The 22,390-nt window shown below is 42.5% G+C and overlaps 1 protein-coding gene across 1 annotated transcript in view; it reads left to right on the top strand.

Moving 5' to 3' along the window:
• Positions 1 to 611: 611 nt before the first annotated feature.
• The window catches only part of Lrrc72 (leucine rich repeat containing 72), a 41,649-nt gene continuing 19,870 nt past the window's right edge, over positions 612 to 22,390 (top strand). The window contains exons 1-3 of the mRNA XM_050158691.1: positions 612 to 704; positions 6,677 to 6,750; positions 11,299 to 11,368. Coding sequence (XP_050014648.1) covers positions 612 to 704; positions 6,677 to 6,750; positions 11,299 to 11,368 — 237 coding nt within the window. The remainder of the gene's footprint in view (positions 705 to 6,676; positions 6,751 to 11,298; positions 11,369 to 22,390) is intronic.

Genomic DNA, 22,390 nt, shown 5'->3' with positions numbered 1-22,390 from the left:
CCCTCGCTCTGTTCTCTTGTGAGATTGGAATCTTGGGGAACCTCAATACTACCAACCTCATTCTCCGTCCTGGGTCTGGGTGCATGATGCGGCCTCGGTGCGGAGGTGTTAGGGACACCAAAACCTCGGGATTAAATTGAAATTTGAAAAATTTTAATGCTATGCTTTCAAGTCAAAACTGATGCCAAATAATAATCCATGAACAAAACGTCAAATTTTATATGAGGATAAAATTGTATGCGTTTCTGTTTGAATGGGACTACTCCAAGACAGCAGAGAACCGCTTCGCTGTTTCCTTCCGCGGCCTAGGGGAAACCTCCTTTCTGTAAATGAAGCCTGCTGGCGCTCATGTCTGGACTCTGGGGAAATTATTGCTGGGCAGCTGCTTGCTCTGGTCCGGCGCCACTGCACGGGGCAACCCACACATCTCACGGGAGAGAGGACACAGGGGTGCTGTGATGTACCCGGTACACGTCACAGAAGTCAGGATTTGGCTTCAGATCCTGCCTGATTTGCACTGGCCTTTAGTTGAAAGACCGTGGGAAGGGAACCATGAGGCCTTGACTAAGCCCAGGGGACTATTAGTGCCCCTCACCGCCATAATTTTTCTGATGTCCAGAGACCAGAAGTCCTCCTCGCCGCCCGTCTTGCCATGCTCCAGCCTCCAGAAGAAGCCGAAAAATCCTCTGCAAAGCAGTCTCCAGGTAAAGAAGGCCTCCCTCCCTTACCAGATGAACAGCCCGGGAGCGGGATGGGGGCGGGGGTGGAGGACTAGAGGCCACCCCTAGTGTCCTGGTACAGGGGATTCTGTGGTGTTAAACCCCACTCAGTCCCTTTAGCCTCAGGGGTTTCGGTACGCTTGGGGTCCACACTAAATCCTAACCTGGGCTGTGTTGCACAGGGGTGCAGGAATTGATCCTCAAAGACGTTTCTTTCAGTAGGTTTTAGTGTACCGTTTGGTCATTTGGCGATTTTAAACCATAATCTTTCCGTATTGAATTCTGAGAGCGGTAGTGGCGAAGGCTGCTGTGTGGAAACTCCCCATCGCAAGTCTGTAGTGGATTATTTCTCGATAAAGAACCAATTAACCTGAAATCAGACACACACACACACACACACACACACACACACACACACACACACCAGGCTGCTAAGCTGTTCCCAAATTCAACAGCATTCCCAAATAGCAACTCCCGCTCGGTACAATGCCGCAGACCTAAACTGCACCTTCACACAGTGCCCACCCGGGACCACATTGTGGTGGTGGGCGCTTTCTCCCTCCTGGGTTCCTTTCCCTCCTTGTCCTTTCTCACGAATTTGCACGTTGCCACGACTTTATATGTGTCCTTTTCTCTCCTCTGGGCTGTTGTAACTCACCAGGTCTGCAGATTTACCCTTCAGTTTCTGATGGGACCCACATCCACCCACACAGTTTTCTTCTGAACACCTTACTCGTAGAATATGTTTCCTCAAGGCCAAAAGCTCAAGTGTTTCTCAGCTGGCTGCATCTTCCTTCCGGGCTCTTTTCTCCTCCTCAAGCCAGCCAACATAACACTGTCACCAGCATGGCATCATCGTGACCCTTGCCTGTGCCTTCTCATTGCCCTTGTTATCTGCCTTTGCCTGGAGTCTCTGTCCACACACCATAGATATTAGCCATTGCTCACTCCCATTTCCTGTCACGGAATCATTCTTGATTTCTCAGAAGTGGCCTTGCTCCGTGCCTGTACCCCTCTCTGCACCCCAGTCTATACCGCACAATGCTGCTAGAGGCATCTTCCGGAAGCTTGTCCCATCCTCTCTCCAGTTCAAAGACCCTGTAGGATGCTCATATCTGCCCAGTGTTAAGTCCAAAGTCACATTCCCCACTAGTTAACTAAGCCTATACCTTAGGTATCATCAAGGAAAGGGAGCCAGAGAAGAGGAAACAAGTCTTTGGGATAACTTCACAGGACACATTGTTTAAACGCGGTAGCATGGCTGTCACGTGAGGAAGTAGACCTTCATTGGGCAGTCTTACTTGCATGTAGTTTGTGCAAATGCGTGTAGACGAATTTGTGAACCATGTGCTATTAAGTTAATTTCAAGTGACAGTTTACATAAAATGTGTGGTTTTCAGTTAAGTTATTGAAGCCCATTAAAGTGTTATTTGGGTAGTAATTAAGTGCACAAATCTTAATTAAATTCCAAATCTAAATTCAAAGTTAGCCCTTATGGTATGATTTCCAAATACCTTTTTTTTTTTTTTTTTTTTGGATTTTTCGAGGCAGGGTTTCTCCGTAGCTTTTTTGTTTCCTGTCCTGGAATAGCTCTTGTAGACCAGGCTGGCCTCGAACCTCAAACTCACAGAGATCCGCCTGCCTCTGCTGGGATTAAAGGCGTGCACCACCACCGCCAGGCTCCAAATACCTTTCTTAACCTATTTTCCAATTGTTTTCCTCCCGCCCTTCCTCTGTGCTCAAGGGTGTGTGGTACTAAGGTCTTGTCTTTCATCTCTGGAGTACTCAGTCCCTTCCATCAAAATCCTGGTTCTTGTCTCTATTTTTTATTGATATTTATTGAGCTCTACATTTTTCTCTGCTCCCCTCCCTACCTCTCCCCTCTCCCCTTCAGCCCTCCCCCAAGGTCCCCATGCTTTCAATTTACTCAGGAGATCTTGTCTTTTTCTACTTCCAATGTAGATTAGATCTATGTAAGTCTCTCTTAGTGTCCTCATTGTTGTCTAAGTTTTTGAGGGTTGTGATTTGTAGGCTGGTTTTCTTTGCTTTATGTTTAAAAACCACTTATGAGTGAGTACATATGATAATTGTCTTTCTGGGTTTGGGTTACCTCATTCAAAATAATGTTTTCTAGCTCCATCAATTTTCCTGCAAAATTCAAGGTACCGTTATTTTTTCTGCTGTGTAGTACTCCATTGTGTAAATGTACCACATTTTCCTTATCCATTCTTTAGTCGAGGGGCATTTAGGTTGTTTCCAGGTTCTGGCTATAACAAACAATGCTGCTATGAATATAGCTGAGTACATGTCCTTGTGGCACGATTGAGCATCCTTTGGATATATACCCAAAAGTGGTATTACTGGGTCTTGAGGAAGGTTGTTTCCTAATTTTCTGTGAAATCACCACACTGACTTCCAAAGGAGCTGTACCAGCTTCATCTTGTCTCTCTTTAAACCCAGCCTCTTGGTTCTGCCCTGAAACCTATCACCCAGAACAACAGGAATTTGTCCTCTCTCTTCCTTGATGACAATGTCTCCCCTTTCTTATAGCCCTTAGCATTTGCCACCTTCCTGTATCTGCTAGGTATCCCTGATTGTCTCCCACTGACAGATTTGTTCACAGACATCAGGTATCTTACCGAATGTATCCCTAGCTTTAGCAGGTAAACGTTACAGACTGGTCACAGCCTAAACTAAACGGGCCACAGTTTTCCATGGGTGGCTGGGTGATTGTGTTTGGATCTACTGTTCCTTTTTAAAGAATGTCTGCCAGGTCCATCTTGTCAAAGAAAATGACATGAAAATTCCTCAAGAAAACTAAGTAGATTCACTGTATCATTTCCGCATGTTTCCCTAAGTGACGTGGAAAGGAGAACTCACGTGGTATCTGTACACCCACGGTCACGGTGGCACAGCTGGAAGGCAGATCAATCTACTTGTCTATCTACATGAGTGTATAGATACAGTAGAATGGCATTGAGCTTTGCAAAGTGAATTTCTGATACATACTACCACATAAAAAGTAAAGACATTCTGCCGACTGAAATAAACCAGCCACCCATGGCCAAGTGCTGCAGAGGTCTGTTTACTGGAGGTCTGTAGAAGAGAGACTCTCATAGAAGCAGGAAGCAATGTCTGCCTGCCACAGCTTGAGGGGTGGGGTGGGAGGAGCATGTGTGAAGGGCGGAGCTTCCGATGCAAACAGAGGGAAGGTTCTGGCAGAAGGACAATACTGGTGGTTCTACAGCAGCGTCAATACAACTCCTTGAGGATGTCCCTGATCCTACGGAGCCATAAATCTGAAAATGGCAAAACGAGTAAAATTTCTGTGTGTGTGTGTGTGTGTGTGTTTCCACAATAAAATCATCAGGGAAGGATGCTGGAAGCCTCTTAAAGGAAGGGCTGTGTGTATCACCAGTGATGCTGCGGAGGGGCTGCTGCCTCCGTTGGCTGGAAGAAACCTAAAACGTCACAGCACACCTTGGTGGTACTTTGATATCCAAACTCTATGCTGCAGTCATATAAAATTACCGGGTGAAAACAAACACACCATAATAAAAATTGTATAAGTGATTAATTGTACCAGCAATTTACAGCTTAGGGTGATATTTGCAAGTTCCTATTCATCTCTTACTTTTCTAAAAAAAATTTTAAGCCTTAGTATTTCTTCTGTGGCTGACCTTTTGAAAATGCATAACAATGGTTATCGAGTTATTACATATTTATCATGAAATATTAAAACACTTCAAAATACATTGCCTTGAGCTAGGCACTGTAGCATTGCCAACAGCCCCAGCTACTCAGAAAGCTGAGATGAATCACTTTCAGCCAGGAGTTCAAGACTATATAAGACTGTGTCTCAGTACACACACACACACACACACACACACACACACACACTTACTTTATATATAGCATATATACACTTGTATATAGTATATATTCTAGAAAGTAAAACTTCATGATCACGTGAGGCTTTTGTTTTCAGTTTGGAATATGTATATTGTGTATATATATGTATATATATATTTAAATTTTAATAGAAAACAGGCACTGGGGACTAACAAATTACATTGACAATAACTTTTTACTTAAAAGCATACGTCTAGGCATCCATTTCTCTTACTGGTCTCCAGAGAAACAAAGCCACTGAAATACACAAGTATATAAGCAGAGATTTACTAGGAGGGATGGGCTCACCCGGGTGGAAGGACTGGACCACTCAAAACCGGTGTCTGCAAGCCGGAGGTCTGAGCCCGGCCATGGCTTGGTCGCTGGGAGTTATGGAGAGAAACATGGGTGTCCAGCTCCACAGGTGTAAAGGATGTGCCTACCTCTGCCTTTGTGCTCCATTTTCAGCATTCAGCGGACTGGGTGATGACCACGTCACTGGGAATCAGTTTGTTTGTGCAGGCAGCCAGTTCAAATACCGTTCTCTTCTACAGACACACTCACCAGCTGTCAAGATCATGCTGTACCAACTCCTGAGCATCTCCTATTCCATCAACATGTAAAATTGAGCATCATACCCTTCTGCTTACATTACTGTACAACTGTTCCCCTGTGAGGTCACACCCTAATCTATACCCCAATTACTGGGAATATTTCATAGCCACGGAGATTATGTTGAGATTAACAACAATACATTTCCCTGTGCAAACTTACCTGCTTCTGAGTAACAATGGCTAGGTGAGGTGAAAATTATGATTTTATAACTTTAAAATTATAAACTTTAAATTTGATAGCTTTAACAGAATACACATTTATTTCTACTTTGGGCTTAAGTCACTTGGCAGTATGGAGATTGACGGTGCATACTGCAGGCTGAGACTTTAGGTGTGTAAGCTGAAATACCCAGGTCAGAGCATCTAAGCCTGACCCAATGAGTTTTTCCAAGATTTTGTGTTTGTGAGTGTAAAATATAATCTGGCGATTGGAAGACCTGAGCCCAGGTCTGTCAGTTCTGCAGCCCCCCAGCTTCGGCTTGATTGACATGAGTCAAGGGAAGTGAGAAGGTTTGGAGTCTCTCTCCTTCACTAGGGCAGCCACCTTTCTCGGGACGCTATTATCTTTCTGCCCCACTTGCTCAAACTCCTTAAAGAGCCCGAATAGCAAATCCACTCTCAGAACCTTATAAATCACCTCCTGACCCTGCGGCCTTACCACCCACACCCAGTCCCGCAGAAGAGCTGTGGTTGTTTGGATTCTGATCATTGCGATGTTTGTGGGCCCCAGCACTGCACCAGAGACCCCTTCACTTCTGTTGCATCCTGTTAGCTCTACTCTTGAATGGCCCATTTCCCCATAGTGCTCTCAGTCAGGAGGCCTACAAATGTTTATTTTGTCATTATTAAAGAAAAGGGTGTTTGGAGTTGCTGCTGGATTTGTGCTTTTAAAATAAAGCTTGTGGCAATAAAATAGGAAAGACCTTAATGTACCCTGAAAAAAAATGACATTTATTCATTTATTTGGTCCTTGCTGAGGACTTACCTGTACTGAGCATACAGACCCTTGAAAGATCGTCCCTAAAAATATACATCATATTTTACTCCTCTACCTCCAATCTGGCTGTGGGTGTTTTCTATACATACAGAACCCTGTCAAACACTAATTCTTCATTTATGAATGAACGTTTAAGAATAATTGTTAAAGAATCAAAATACCCTACCTAATTAACAGCTTAATTATGGTATATGCACACACATATGTGTTTCTTTTTTTCCTTTCTGGTTAAAAGTTATTTACACATCTGTGCCTAGGGTTAAAAATAATGAGATTCAACTACAAAGATGAGTAAATAATATATAATTGTAGTGTTGGAATTTATCAATTTAGAGTGCTTGCCTCCATATTCGACTTTCTTTTGATCTCTTATAGACATATTGTTATTGACTGCAAATGTCTCAGTATTTTTGCTCATTGGAATGTGGTTTGACGGATTAATTATATGTTACCAGGCAGTTGAAGATCAGGTAAAGATATGTGGTCACAAGAGGGATGCGGATGTCTTCGAGCTGTTCCTCTCTAAAAAGTAAGTGTGCTTTTTTGGAACAACACAGAGGAGTATCAGTTATAATCTTTTATAAAGGCAAATGTTTTTTATTACCCCTTCTTCAAGGACTGGGTGGGTGTCTGCAGCCTGATCACTTTAGCCCCTCTGGGAGTGGATCCTTTACACTGGAGAGGCAAGTGTTATTATTTTATGCTTGAAAAACATGAAAATCAGAGGTTGTTGATCCAGGCTGACTAGAGGTGATCTTGGGATGTTTGGAACTTTCCTGCTAGGACTACCACATTGTAAAACTAATAGAACACGAGTTAAATATCAATTTTAGAAAAGCGGTGAATGATTTTTAGTATCATTATGTCCCTAACAATACTCATTACTTCTCAAAAGCTGCAAATATTAACTCAGTAGGTACCATTTTACTTCATTAAGCAATCCTACCCTTGTATAATAATACAACCTATTTCAGGCTGATTGTGACATGTAGGAGAATTAGAAACCACAGAGGGATCTGGCACACGGCAAGCACTCAGTTATCATTAGGACAATTAATATTATTGCTATTGTTATGAATATTAGCCTATTGTTCCCATATAATAAAAACCACTATTGTACGATAACCCCTAAAACCACTTATATTCATTTGTTAGCAAACAGGAAAAATCTTTTCCTTTACGTCAAAGAGGTGTTCTACATAACACAGGAACCCCAGTGTCTGCCACAGACCCCAGGGACAAGAGCGAGAGGAAGCGATATACACGGTTGGACTCTGACCACACCGTATTTCCACTGGCCACTAAGCAACATCCTGCATGGCCACTGTCTGCATTTTAATAGCAACAAAACTGCTCTGATTCATATGCATCTCCCCAAATTCATAGGTTAAAAACTAAGTCCCTAAAGCACTGATGTGGAGACGCAAGACCCCTGAGAGCTGATTGACCCTTGAGAGCTCTGCATCTCATTCATGGACTAATGGTGGAGTCACCAGAACAGGCTCGTTGTTTCGGGAGTGAGTTCTCATAAAAGCAACTTCGCTCCCCTGTCCACACGTGTCTTCACCATGTCGTAAGGCAGCAAGAAGGCCACGCCACAATGGGATACGACTCAGCATAGGAGTGGGTAGATAAAAAGAATAGATTCAAAACACTGAAACATTAGAAAGAGTGACCCTTGGCTATGAGTGATTAGCAGTTTTCTTATCTAGAAGACAACAGAGTAGGGGTAAAAAAAAAATATTTCACAGTCGACTTGCATAAACTAGGCGAGCTGGTATTTTGCTTAAGTCCCTGTTGCCTTTGGAGCTACAGTGTCTTATCAATGTAACCTGTCAGCACAAGCAATAGCATCATTAGTAGTAGATTTACATCTCCTGGTCTTGATTGGCCTCACCTTAAAATGTAACAACTGACTATTGATCCACGGCAGTCTTGTGCTTGAAAGTGTTTTCAAAAAAATGAATCACTTGGTCACATGATGTAATAAACAGATTTTCAGCACTGATATTACTACTCTAAGAAACCTGATAGGAATGGCTGGACTCATTGATACGATACTCGTGGATTAAAATTTATTGGAAATTCCCAAAGTGAGACTTGTACTCAGAACTTGTTTTTATTATGTCGAGGGAAGAGAGTTGAAGTTGACACGCTACCATCATAGACTGTGTCATGGTCAGGCTATGCCATGTTCTAAGGACGCCTTCTTAGAGAAAAACATGTCAACTACAAAGAGAGAGGATGCATTAGTGCTGTTCATTCCCCACTGAAAGTAGCTTTGGAGAAAGCAGGTATTTGTTGTTGCATCAGGGAAACTGTGTGTGAGAGGGTGCATAAATCCAAAGATGGTGGAGACGGAAAATAAAGGAGAGAGAGAGGAGCACATGCTCTTTGTGGAAAAAGAAGTTTAGGACATAAGAAGAACGAGAGCATGAGAAGAAAACATTTTGCAATCCCAAATCAGGTAGGGGTCACCGACTGAAGGCGGTGATGTTGTGGGGAGCAGGAGTTTCACTGGAGTCAGAGTGGAGCCCTGCATGTTAGCTCTTTATAAAATCTCTGTTACAATAGAGTCCTGGCACTCCTTAGATAACAGAACTTAGCTTTACCAGAAGAGGGACAAACCAACATCATTTAACTTCTGGTGGATCGCAGAATTTCCAGTAATGCCATTAAGAAGTGGTATATCTGGAATATAAGTGTGAGGAAACTGTAAGATAAATCAAGAATGTGGAACATTTGGCCGGCCAGTTGTCTGGGGCTTCTCAAATTGGAAATGTGTTAATGGGGAAGAGCTTGGCAGATGTAAACTTAAGATGACTGGAGTTATATCAACTGAATATAATATAGAAATATGATGCAACATAAACAAACTATAAAGGAAAAGTAGGTGAGTAGGGTGTGGATAATTTATTATCTGATGATTTACATTGTCGAGTTAAACTTAATCTCCTTAGGTGTGAAAGTGGTATTATGATTTGCAGGGAAAAAGTTAATTTGTAATCTATGGATATTGAACTATTTAGGAATGAAAGTAGGGCTCTCACTCCTAAATCATAAGCCTTATTTTCAAATGACTCTAGGAAAATTACACACACAGAGTGAGGAAAATGGAGTAATATATTTTTTACAGGTTGTGGGCAAAGAGATGGTATAGCAGTCAAGAGTACACAGTATTGTCTGAGTTCAGTTTTCAGCACTCATCTCAGGCAGTTCACAACAAACAACTATCATGATTCAGTTCAGAGACACAGCCCTTGGACTGGAACCTGAGCTGGAATCCCTAAGCACCCTAAGCATGGTGAAGGCACCATGCACGATTCCAAAGGGGGGAGGGAACCAACAGTCCCACCCAGCTCTGATGCCTATCAACCACTCAACAACCAACTTTGAACAATAACCCTAAGGGTGCAGCAGTCCTGGCATACCTTGGTGATAAGCTCAGCTCTCTATTTGAACTTAATACACACTCAACAAATGGGAGACCATGCCTGGTAATGGAAACCTAACTAACTCCTCAGTGCTAATAGCATCATAATTATTGGGGGAGAATTTACAGCCTGTAGTTTACTAAAAGAGAACAATCCCTAACATCAATCTCTAAGCATTTGACCTTAGACCCACAGGTCAGTGGAGTCTTCCTTATCAAGGAAACTTCTCTTTGCAACTGATGGAGACCACAACAGAAAACCACAACCAGTTGAATTTCACCATTGTGGAGCCAGTCCCAATGTTATTCCCATGCCTAAGGCTCAGGGAATATGGCAAAAGGGGTGAGAGGATTGCAACAGTCAGAGGACTGGGAAGTTTGCTCTTTAGTAACATAATACACATACAATGACAGGTACTGAAAAAGAGGCAATGAATTTGAAAGAGAGCAGGGATGGGTATTTAAGAGGGCTTGGAAGGAGAGCTGTAGTCATTGTAATTTCAAAACAGAATAGTCTTAAAAGTCATTCTGAAAATCTATAATTGTACCCCTCCTCTTTTCTTAGACTGATTTTTTCCTATAAAAAAGCAGCGAAAAGGGCTTGTTTTGTTTAGAAATATCATTTACATGCTTTGAAACTTTTATCAGGCACGATGGTTCACATCTTCAGTCTCACCTATTCGGAAGGTTGAGGCAGGAGGATTGCAGGTTTAAGGCCAGCCTGATCTACACAGGAAGACATTGTCTCATAAGAAGTCAGAAAAGAATTTAGTTCCTTGGAGTTGCGTGGCAAGTGTAACTGTGAGTGTCTGGGAGTTGCACACACCTGTAATCCCAGCACTTGGAAGGTCAAGGAAAGAGGACAGGGTTCAAGTCCCATCGGAGCTACGTACAGATACTGTGACTCCAAATACCTTTTAAAGTTTAAAGAGAATGGAAAGATGTTGCCATGAGTGAGTTTGTCTGTGTAATATAGTAGTATTTTAATACTACCACTGGGTGTTTATTACATGTCCTGCACACTATGGACTCTGCAAGGTTTGAAAGAGGAAAACCACATGCAAGCTTAAATGCTTGATAACCAAAATTTCTACTCTAAGAACTCAAAAGCGATCTGAGAACTCCCAAATGGCCACCTCTCCTCAGAGACACCACCCTCTGTCATCAGCCCGTCTGCCCAGTCCACATCTGTTGTGTGAGTACATCAACCATGGTAACCAAGGCTACCTGGATGGTCAAGAGGCCTAACAATTCAAGATGGGTGGGCAATGTAGTCACCAGGAGATGAGTGAGTCACAAAGTCCCCTCCTCAGCCCTTGTCTCCAGGTGTCTGACCGTCTTCATCTCCTAGATGATGTTTCGCTACAATAGGACCAATGTCCAGTGTTCCCTTCATTTTTCCTCCCTTCCCAATCCCCCGAAAAATATGTTAAAATGAACTGCCATAGTAACTACGGCTAATGAACTTTATTGGCAACACAAGCTTAAGTCAAATGATGGACTATTGCAATGAGAAGGTAAGTGTACCAACGATTCTGAAAGGATAGAGAGGCCTTGCTGGTCCCTCCCAACTAGCAGTATGGCCAGCCTTACCTGAAAGCAAATGAATTGTTGCTAATATTGATGGGTTTTTTTTCTTTCCAGGGAACTGACAGAGGTTGTTGATCTTTCTAGATTTAGAAATTTAAAATATTTATGGCTCCACCATAATAAGGTAATGTTATGTTGTATCTTTAAGTTACTTAAATGTCTTAATTTTATGTTTAATTTAATGGAGCTAATATTTATAATATCAAGGAATATTTGTACAAGATAACCTCAAATAAGAAACACACAAGCCAATATATGTATACGTGGTTCAGAGATATCCGGTACCTATATATCATGTTGAAATTAGGAGCGGCAGGGCTGCGTCCCCGGCACCTGGCCGCCCGCATGGCTAGTTTATACCCAGAAATAATTACACGGAAACTGTATTCTTTCAAACACTGCCTGGCCTGGCTAGGTCCAGTTTCTTATTGGCTAGCTCTTACATATTGTTCTAACCCATTTCTAATATTCTGTGTAGCCCATGAGCTGGCTTACCAGAGAGGATCTTAACCTGCGTCTGTCTGGAGTGGGAGCATCATGGCGACTCACTCACTCAGCTTCTTTTTCCCAGCATTCTCCTCTGTCTACTCCGCCTACCTAATTTTCTGTCCTATGAGGGCCGAGGCAGTTTCTTTGTTATTAACCAATGAAATCAACAGATAAGATACAAGACCCACCTCCATCACTATCAGACATCTGCACATCTGGTATATTGAATAAAACAGTGTGGGAGGTTCTATCAGGTCACAGTTTTAATTTTGCCTCCCCAGTTCTGTGAAAGAAAGCTTGGGGAGCCACTTCACTCCTTTCTGAATAATACAGAACATTACAGTCCATTTGGTCAATGTCTTAGACCACCTTCATAAATGAGAACATTTTTCATATATTACTCCTCCTTTACAGACAGGCAAACACATACCCGTGCACACACACACACACATGTGTGCCTTGCACACACATACACATGCATGGGTACAGAATCAGATGCATGTACCCTGCCTTGATGAGATGAAATTTATATCTCCTTGTTGAGGAATTTGTTGTAATCATGTTACTGGCAATTAATGTGACCATAGTGTGTGTGTATGTGTGTGTGTGTGTGTGTGTGTGTGTGTGTGTGTGTGTGCTATGAATATTGTCAAGGTAAGCTTAGGTATATCTCTTTTGGTATTATTTGTTTTCATTTTTTGATCAATATAGCATGGTATATTGTGGCTGACTGGGTTTCTTGATGGAAGAATTCGTTGATTAGATTATTTGTCCTTTTGGTATTTAACTTTTTGCAGATTGTGTGTTTTGTATATTGGCACTCTGCTGCATAGCTGGCAAGAGCTTTCTCTCACTCCTTTTCTCTCACTTCTGTCTTTAGCTCTGTGATTATTTCTTTTACTTCATGCGGCGATTATTATTTTCTCATCCTATTTGTAAATTCTTGCTAATATTTCTGGAGCTATTAGAGTCCTGTTCAGGAAATCATTACATATGGCTCTATCTTAAAATACGTTCCGTGTGCTTGCTTTCCTCTTGTTTTACACTGAGAACTCTGACCAGGCCAGCTTTTCTCATGCGCGCTCTCACACTCAATTCCCCAGATGCCTGCGCCTTTGTCTTTCAGTCAAAGAAAAAGGTGTCAGTGAGCCCAGTTGTTAGTGAAACGAATTTAGCTTCATCAGAAAGCATCAGGCACCACACAGCCATGTCTCTAACTTTAGGGAATAATTCTCCAGGTCAGAAATGAGATCTACAAAGCTTCCATTAGAGGCTGTGGTATAGAATTAAGTGCTACCAGCCTGCCCTCGTAGGAATGTCCTCAGTGTGATGCTCCCTCCTATCCTGCCCTCATAGGAATGTCCTTGGTGTGATGCTCCCTCCTGTCCTGCCCTCCTAGGAATGTCCTTGGTGTGATGCTCCCTCCTATCCTGCCCTCCTAGGTATGTCCTTGGTGTGGTGCTCCCTCCTGTCCTGCCCTCGTGGGAATGTCCTTAGTGTGGTGCTCCCTCCTGTCCTGCCCTCCTAGGAATGGCCTCAGTGTGGGGCTCCCAGCTCCTTCCAAGCAAAAGAGCAGAATCAACTAACACTCCATCCCAAACAGTAATTCCAGTTAACTAGTCAGAAGATGGTGTTCAGCCTTAAGTGTGGCTTTCCAACAGCCTGGCTTTTGTTCACTGTCCACTGATATCTCAATCTTAGCATTTTTAATTTAGATTTCCAAACACCAGCAGTGAAAAGGATGGCAATCTCTTCCCGACAGTGAGCTGCCTTTGTGCCGAAGTCCACATTCACAACACTGGCTCTTTAACAGCTATGTTTATGAAAACACTTCAGTATGTCATTGACTTTTTTTTTTTTAACCAACTGGGTGGAAATGGAAAATGAAATTGCTTTCAGTATTAACTGTAAGCATCAGTCTGTCTCTTAATCTTGAAGTAATTTCTTGGAGGAAAGACATAAAAATACCTCCAAGGCTCCGGCAGCGAACAACCGAAATGGAAAGTAGATGTTCCACTTAAGGGTATTAAAATTCAAAACTCTCCTAAGCACCCTGCCAGAACTTATCCTGGGTCACAGCACACGACCTCTGATTAAAACAAGATGGAAATCTCCAGGCACGGCAGCAGTGACTCATTCTTGTTTGCAGTATGGTCCCTGGTCGCGGCCGTTTTGAAAGGCAGACGTACAAATGTTGCACCGTGTCTAAGGGGAGAGACATGATCGGGTCTTTGTGATGTTTCTCTGCTCTCGGTCAGCCGGGACTGTCTGAACTCCAGCCACCCACTGTGTCTTCATACAGTGGTCCCCACAGAGGCAACGCACAGAGAGGAAGGGGTCCCATGCCTGTCGACATGGTCTTTCTTTTTAAGAGGGTGAAGCAGGGAGAGACTGAGGCCTTCCGCTCTTGTATGTGCAATGGACAGCGTTCTTTTTTCTCGAAGGAACACATGGTGTAGCTTGTGTTATGTGGAAAGGTCAACCCTTCGGACATGTTTTAACTGCTCGTGGGATTGGGGAATGAACTAAGCTAACATGAGTTTTCTATTGATTGATTGATGATTGAGTAGGTACCCAGATCGCAGAAATTTGGGCGAGATTTATTTGGCAATAAGTTTGGGTGTATGCATTTACCCATTTGAAAACACCTCACCTTTCCCAGAAAATAATTACAAGAACCCTCCCTCCTTGAATATAGGAGTTACTAATAAACAAAATCAACCATACGAGTCCCACATATTTTATGCTTTATGAAGAATTTCTCTTACCTCAGGGACATTAACTACATACTTTTGTCAACTTTGTTGACTTACATTTTGCTAAATGCTTAAAACATAAAAAAAGAAAATTGACACAAATAATCAACATAAAGCTCACTGTACTGCTGTGAAATCATGGGGATGAGCATTGTATACCTGGTCTTTACTTTTTGAAGGGGTTATTTTACATATTTGGGTCCTTTGCCTACATGCACAAATATACCGCATGCATGCATTTGCAATATGTACAGGTGCACTACATGCATGCAGTTGCCTACATGTACAGGTAACTACATGCATGCAGTTGCCTACATGCACAAGTGTACCACATGCATGCAGTTGCCTACATGTACAGGTGTACCACATGCATGCAGTTGCCTACATGTACAGGTGTACCACATGTGTGCAGTTGTCTACATGTACAGGTGTACCACATGTGTGCAGTTGCCTACATGTACAGGTGTACCACATGCATGCAGGGCATCAGATCCTCTGGAACTGGAGTTGTAGATGCTGGGAGTCACCGTAAGGGAGCTGGGAACCAAACCCAGGTCCTCTGGAAGAGCAGCCAGAGCTCAGAACTGCAGAGCCGTCTCTCTTTCTTTCTCTTTTAAAGAAAGAACTATAACTTACTTTTGGAAACTGCTTACATAAAATTTCAGTAAATTCCAAATAAGAGGGGGTAAGTGAAAATATTTGTTTGTTTGCTTGTTTGTTTTGATTTTTTGAGACAGGGTTTCTTTGTAGTTTTTGGAGCCTGTCCTGGAACTAGCTCTTGTAGACCAGGCTGGCCTTGAACTTACAGAGCTCCACCTGTCTCTGCCTCCCAAGTACTGGGGTTAAAGATGTGCGCCACCACTGCCTGGCACAAATTTAATTTTTTTTAAGTTTATATGTTTTAAGCCTGGATAAAATGAACATACTGTTTTAATTCATTAGGCAGAAACACTGTAGAAATGAATTTAGGAACCTAGAGTGAATATTAGTTTTTAATTCACTTTCTACCTATATGTTATATTATTAAAATTCTCTCAAAACTCAAATTTAAGTTTCTGTAAGATTCTCCGCACTCTAGTAAGAATGGCTATTATTAGAAAAACATACGATGCGAAATGCTAGTAAGGATATTGGGAAAGGGGAACTCATTCAGTGCTAGTGTGAACGCAACCTATGCAGCTACCATGGAAGTCAACCAATGAATGGATAAAGAATGTGATATATGAGTTTTATACAGCCACAAAGAAAAGCAAAATCACGACATTTGCGGGTAACTGAATGATGACTTAAAAATAATTTAAATAATGAAATTTTTAAAAGATTCTTCTCTGACTAATACTTAAAATTCTACTTTAAGAAATACTGGTATTTAACATTCAAACATAAATAAGTTGGTTTGCACAAGAATGTAGAGTTTTTGAGACCGTCTCCACATTGTTTAGCCTCTGGTCTGGGAGTCTTTGCTGTTACTGATTTTCTGAGCTAGGTAACTCTTGATGGTGAGAGTTGGCCATTTTAAGATATTAAACAGCATCCATGGCCTCTGCGCATTGGTTTCTAGGACTTCCCTGCCACGAATTACAACCAAAACTGTTTTCACATACAGTCTTCAGTTACTCCTTGGGGGCAGGGGGTAGTAGTCCCCACTACTAAGAATCACTCAATAGGACAAAAAAAAAAAAAAAAAAAAAAAAAAAACCAAGCAAACAACAACAGCAAAAAAGGCCTCTGGAAACCTAAGCGCAAACAGGTCAAGCCTCTGCTCAAATCCAGATTTTACAGTGCTTCTTGTCGCTTCCGCTAAGTGCTCAAGGGAGAGGAAACAGTACTGCATAAGGAGGTCCCAGCTATCGCTTGGCCCTGGAACTCCGGTCCAGTCGTTCCAGGAGCCATCCTGTCTGTCTGTCTGTCTGTCTGTCTGTCTAGCCCTGGCTCCTCCCAGTGTTGGTCTGACACCTGCTAGCCTTCTCTCTGCCTCCTTCACAGAGCCTTCCCAAGCATCCCTCCTTGGAAGCCAGCTCTCCCAACAGCAACAGCCCCTCTTTCCCATCTCCAGGCCTTTTCCCACGACATTTATCCACTTTATAGTGTGCAATTTACTTACTGTGTGTGTGTGTTTATTTATCCAATCTTCCTCTACTACTACAACAAAGTCAGGGGCTTTGTTTTTCCTCGCTGCCTTGCCAATAGACTTCAGCAGCCTGGTGTTGCCCGCTTTTTAGAAGAATGAGTAAATTCAAACCTTAGAATTTTCCCATAAATGCAAAATTCCAATCTGTCAGTGACTCACTGATGACATGTCTTGGTCATCAATTATAAACTTGAGGATAGTAAGTTAGGCATATTTTTCTCAACATTTTCCTTTTGTTAATTTGATGTCTTAGTCCCTATTTATTAGACTTCACAGTTAGGGATTTTTCTTCACATGGTCACCTATGCAAGTGAATTGAAATATTATCCTCCTGTTTAAGAAGGAAACGTACTTATTAAAAAGATACTGGGTGGATATTATGAGGCTTAGAAATAAACTTCAGAAAATTCTCGGGATCAAATGCATCTGTGGAGAAAATTAAGAACCAGATTGGAGAGCGGATTTGTACAAACAGAGCCGCACAAGTCCATGCTTCTAGCACTGTTGGTGTCGGCAGCACCAGCCGCTGTGCACAGACTGTGTCCACACTGCCACCACGCTCACTGCTATGGACAAGACTGTCTCTTCTCTGTGCCGGAAGAGTGAATGATTGAAGTACAGAGTGGATATGCTGCAATGACTTGGTCTGGATCCTGTCCATGCCTACCTGCAGGACGTCTGGGGAAGAGATTATCTTGTCTGACAGAAGTACAATCTAATTTCTATGAAGAACTACTTGATGAGGAAGCCTTGGAATTATGTAGAAGAGGTTCGATTCTGAGAAATTATGGCATCTCTCGAGTTTTATTAGATAAAAAATAATTAAAGGAACAGAAATAATGATTCCTGAGAGAATGTCCCAGAAAGAGCAACTATTTCATGGCTGGATGTGGAACGGAAGGCTTGGGAGAGGCAGGCTCTGTCAGTGTCTATCAGAGTCCATAATCCCTTTAAGCAGCTCCTGCAAAGGGCTGTATCCTTGACTGCTTCAGAGTTCACCAGGACAATGAATGCTGGGGGGCAGATGGGACACTAATGAAAACACTCACACGCGCAGTCACGGCTACACCCTGACTCAGCCTTCTGCCCCTTTGAGCACATTTCTCTTTTAAATCCACTACGTACTCATAGAACAAACGTTTACAGGATTAGGTAGGTAGTTCTGTGAGTTAGCAGCCGGACCAGTGGCTTGCCCCGGCTGCTGTCCTCCAATGCACACCTTTCAGTTCTTCTCTGTGATGCTTTGCCAACTCCCGGTACTTCTGCCAAACCCTCGCGGGTTGGCATTGCTGGTTCTCGTCCGTTCTCCTCGGCACAGCAGCTGTTGGCCCCCACTAAGGAACGGGAGGGTTTGCTTCCTTCTCTTTCTGGCCCCACTTGTGCCACACACATACATACTTACCACTTCCTGGCCTCCTGATGTGGTTGTACTGTAATTTCAGTTAAATCAATATTCGCTCATTATATTGTTAAGACAAAGTCTGCTTTTCAGAGCTAAACCATGTATTATACTCCACTTTTCCTTTATTGTGCTGCTGATTCCCTGGAGTTCTTGTTTGATTTTCCCCCTTTAAGGCTGAATTGTGACTCCCTGTATTCATATGGAGAATTCCTGATCCCTGATCCTGCGTGAATGAGTGTATTGGAGATAGGGCATTTAGAAGTAATTACGTTAAATGGGGTATTAAGGGTGGGCCCTAATCCAATATGGCTGGCAGTTTTATAAAAGAGAAGATTAAGACTCACAAAGAGATGCTTCATATGCACAGAGGGAAGCCCATGTGAGACCGGAGGAAGATGGCTTCTACAAGCCAGGAGGGGCCCAAGAACTAAAACTGCTCTCACCGGCTTCTCAGCCCCAGACATCGCCTCTCCAACCGTGAAGGATTTTCTTTTCTGTTTCAGCCAACCATCCCTGATCTGCTCTAGCAAACTAGCACACCTTTTCAACGCCGTTACTACTCACTCAGTCCAAAGGCTTGTCAACGGAACACACCTGAATGCACTCAGTTCCTCCCGTTGTCTTAAGTTTGCCCAGGCCCTTTGGAAGTGCTCTGGCTGACTGACCTCTGGGTCTGTCTGCAGCTCCTGTCCACCTTCACGACCACCCTAAGGAAACCCTATGACTGCCTCCCACCTCCTGGAGGGCCTGTCTTCCTTTTCCTCCTCTGTATTTCTGGATAAGGGTTGCAGGTCAGATGTGTTTTCTTACAGTGAATGCCTGTGATTGTGTGTATTCAGTCCTTATACTTGAACCAAGATTCAAATATTATTTTACCAGTAGAATTTTGGGTTGGTGGTCAGGTGCTCTGACATTTCATGATTTATGTTGATAAGTCTGATGGTTAGTTTTAGTTTTCAATTTCACGCAATTAGAATCACCTGAAAAAGGTTGGTCTGCGGGGAATTGCAATGATTGTGTTGTTACAGGAAGACCTGGCCCGTGGCAGTCAACACCAATGCCTGGGATGGGTCCTGAATTGTATTAAGTGGAGAAAGTGAGTAGAATATTAAGCATCTGTGCATTCATCAGTCTGTGCTCTTCACCACGGAGGTAATGTGACTGATTGTCTTAATTCCTTCGTACCTCAACTTCCCTGCTGTGATGGTTAAAATGAATTCTCTCTCCCATAAGTTAGTATTCGTCAGGGCACGTTATCACAGCAGCAGGAACAAAGCTGTGGTGGCATGCACCCGTCTTCATCTGCTGTACTGAACTTGACAATATTTCAGTCCCAACATTTCCTGTCTTTGATTTGGAGAAGTTTTCTTAAGTATTTTCATTCCTTCCTCATCTATGCACATTGTTCTCTTTCTGCAAAATACACAGAAACACACATACACATACATGCAAGCAGACATATACAGACACATAAGAAACACACACACACATACACATATGACACACGCACACACCTAACTGCTGAACGTAGGTCAGCGTTCTTGCAGTTTCCTCTCAGGTTCCTAATTTTAGTCTCCACGCTTTGCTGTGCATCCTGTAGCCCTTCATCTTTCTTTCCCACGCTCCCACCATGTTCTGAAAGGCTACTTTCAAACTCTGAATCTTCAAGTGCTCTTTTTATCTAAATGTTTGTTTTCTTGTTCATATTTTTGTTCTTAAGAACAAGGTCTCATGTAGCACAAACCACCATTACATTATCCAATTTTAAGTGGTGCTGGTCTTTAAAAAAACTTAGTGTCTTGTACATACATGTAAGGCAAATGTTCTACTCACTGAACTACATACCCAGCCCCTAAGTGTTTATTTTTTACATGTAATCCAGTAAAATTATACATTTGTATATGTTTTATGTAAAATGCAAATCTTTTGTATTACCCTTACATAATTACTATATGTTTTAACATTTTAATTTGTTTTCTATAGATTCATTTTAGTTTTATGTGTGTATGTATATGTATCCATGTGTGCAGGTGTAGGCTGAGGCCAGCAGAGATGGGGTTACAGGCAGCTGTGAGCTGTCAGAACCAAACTCCAGACCTCGGCAAGAGCAGTAAGGAATCTTAAGTCTGAGCTGTCTCTCCAGCCCAGATTTCTAACATTTTTATGAAGGTACTACTAATGCACAAACAACTGCATACACTTGGAATGTACAACTCAAAAACTTTGAGCAAATACACACATCTATGAAACCACTGTCACAACCAAGTACCTCACTCAAGATTCCAAAAGCTCCTGTGGGTTGTGCTTGCTTGTTTGGGAGGAAAGAATACTTAACATGAGATTTACAACCTTGGCAATATTAAAGTTACACTGCCATATTGGTAGCTACAAGTACCGTATTTCCTAAGAGAGTTCTGGAATTTACTTCCAGCTCTAACTTATGCAGACTGATCAGTGACATTCCTATTTCCCTTCCCCTAGGCCACAATCATCCATCTGTACTTTCTGCTTCTAGGAGACTGGCTATTTTAGAAACTTCATGAGTAAAATGTTACTGCCTCCATCCTTCAGGAGTCTTCTTTCGCTTAGCATGGTCTCTTCCAAGTTCAGACGTGCCACAATGGAGGATTTCTGCAGATTCAAAGACTAATGTTCCATTTTATATAAGCTGCTGATTGTCTGTAATCCCTCTCCCTGTTGTTTTTCACCCCGGGCTATTTTGAATCCAGCAGCAGTGAACGTGGGAGTGCAGGATTAGTCTTTGGGACCCTGATTTCATCCTTTTGGATACACACAGAAGTGAGGCGGCTGATCAGACTGCAGGAACGCCCTCCATTGCCATTACACTTCCGACAGTCCCAACACGGTGTAGCACAGATCCAGCTCTTCCATGTCCTTGACACCATTTGTCATATTTTATATAGATTTGTCCTAAAGAGGTGTGAGGTAATTAAAATTTATTTTGTTGCATTTTGATTTAGTTATTTGGGGGTAGAGATGGCACACCTGTACCATGGTACATGTGGAGGTCAGAGGATACCTTGCAAGAGTTGGGTCTCTCCTTCCACTGTGTCAGGCTTGGCAGCAAGTGCCTTAATCCTCCGGGCATCTTAGTCTTATAGAGATACCATTTTATGATTTTTTTTTGTTTCAAAGGTAAAAATCCCCTCTAATATCTTCAAGCATGGTAATGATGGTGGAGTTGCTGTGCTGTTGTTAATAATATATTTTAATTTAGTTTAATTTAATTTAAAACTATATTTTAAATATAGTTTAATCATGAGAGGGTTTTTTTTGTTGTTGTTGTTTTTTTTTTTTTGTTTTGTGTGTGTGTATTGTTGTTTTTGTTTTTCAAGACAGCTTTGGAGCCTGTCCTGCTACCAGCTCTTGTAGTCCAGGCTGGCCTTCATCTCACAGAGATCCCCCTGCCTCTGCCTCCCGAGTGCTGGGATTAAAGGCAATGCCACTGGTGGTGGCTCGGCTATGAGAGAAATTTTTCATATGTACCTGTTAGCCATGCTTATGATCCATTTTTCATAAATGTCTGGCCAGGTCCTTTGCTCATTTTTCTTCATCAAACACGTGCTGCATGTGTTTGTATTAACGAGACTCTGGCCCAGCTGTGCACGCTGTTAGGTAAATTGCATCTTTTTTTCAGCTCCAGAATCAGGCAAGAACAGATTAATCTGCTATCTATAAACTTGAAAGGTGATAGCTCTGGGTTAGGCTGATTTCTCAAGAGACAGCTGAGACGGCGGAGCTGGTCTGCAGTGAATCTGTCTATGCAGAGGTGGGTTAAGGAGGCACTAGGCGTGGTGGCCACCTTGATGGCCTCAAACAGCTGGGTCCTGCCTATCGCTGGCAAGGAAACGCTCCTCTTCCATAGTCAAGTAGTTATGCTAAGCCAATAGCCGTTCTCGTTCTTGGCGCCCACCACAGCCACACCCCATCCTGGACGTTCTGAATCACGGAAGAGCGAGAGCCAAGAGCATGGTGACCCTTGCAGAGCTCCACTGGCCCCGGCACCCCAGAACCGCTCCCCTTTACCCGTTTTCAATCCAGTTGTTTACCTGCTGTAGTTTTTCTTTGTTTCATTTTCCTTTTCTGGTTTCTAATATGTTTTACCTATTAATCTTTTTTCTTTCACTCTGTGGGCTGTTTCTTCAAGTTCTTATTTCTTTGGTTATCTATTTCTCAGCCTATTATTTGTGCTTAGAGGATTATACCAAAAATTCATTGCCGGATCACTCAATGTATGTGGCTTTTTCTGTGTTTTCTTGTAGTCTTTCTCTTATAACTTCAGGTCTTCTAAGTCTTTAGTTTATTATGAGATAATATTTTGCATACAGTTTGAGATGAGGGATCCAG

Source organism: Alexandromys fortis, unplaced genomic scaffold (genome assembly GCF_014885135.2).
Source record: "Alexandromys fortis isolate MF-2015 unplaced genomic scaffold, M_Fortis_MF-2015_v1.1 scaffold_101, whole genome shotgun sequence".
NCBI lineage: Eukaryota > Metazoa > Chordata > Mammalia > Rodentia > Cricetidae > Alexandromys > Alexandromys fortis.
The sequence above is the reverse complement of the archived record's forward strand: the minus strand, read 5'-3'. Positions and strand labels throughout refer to the sequence as shown.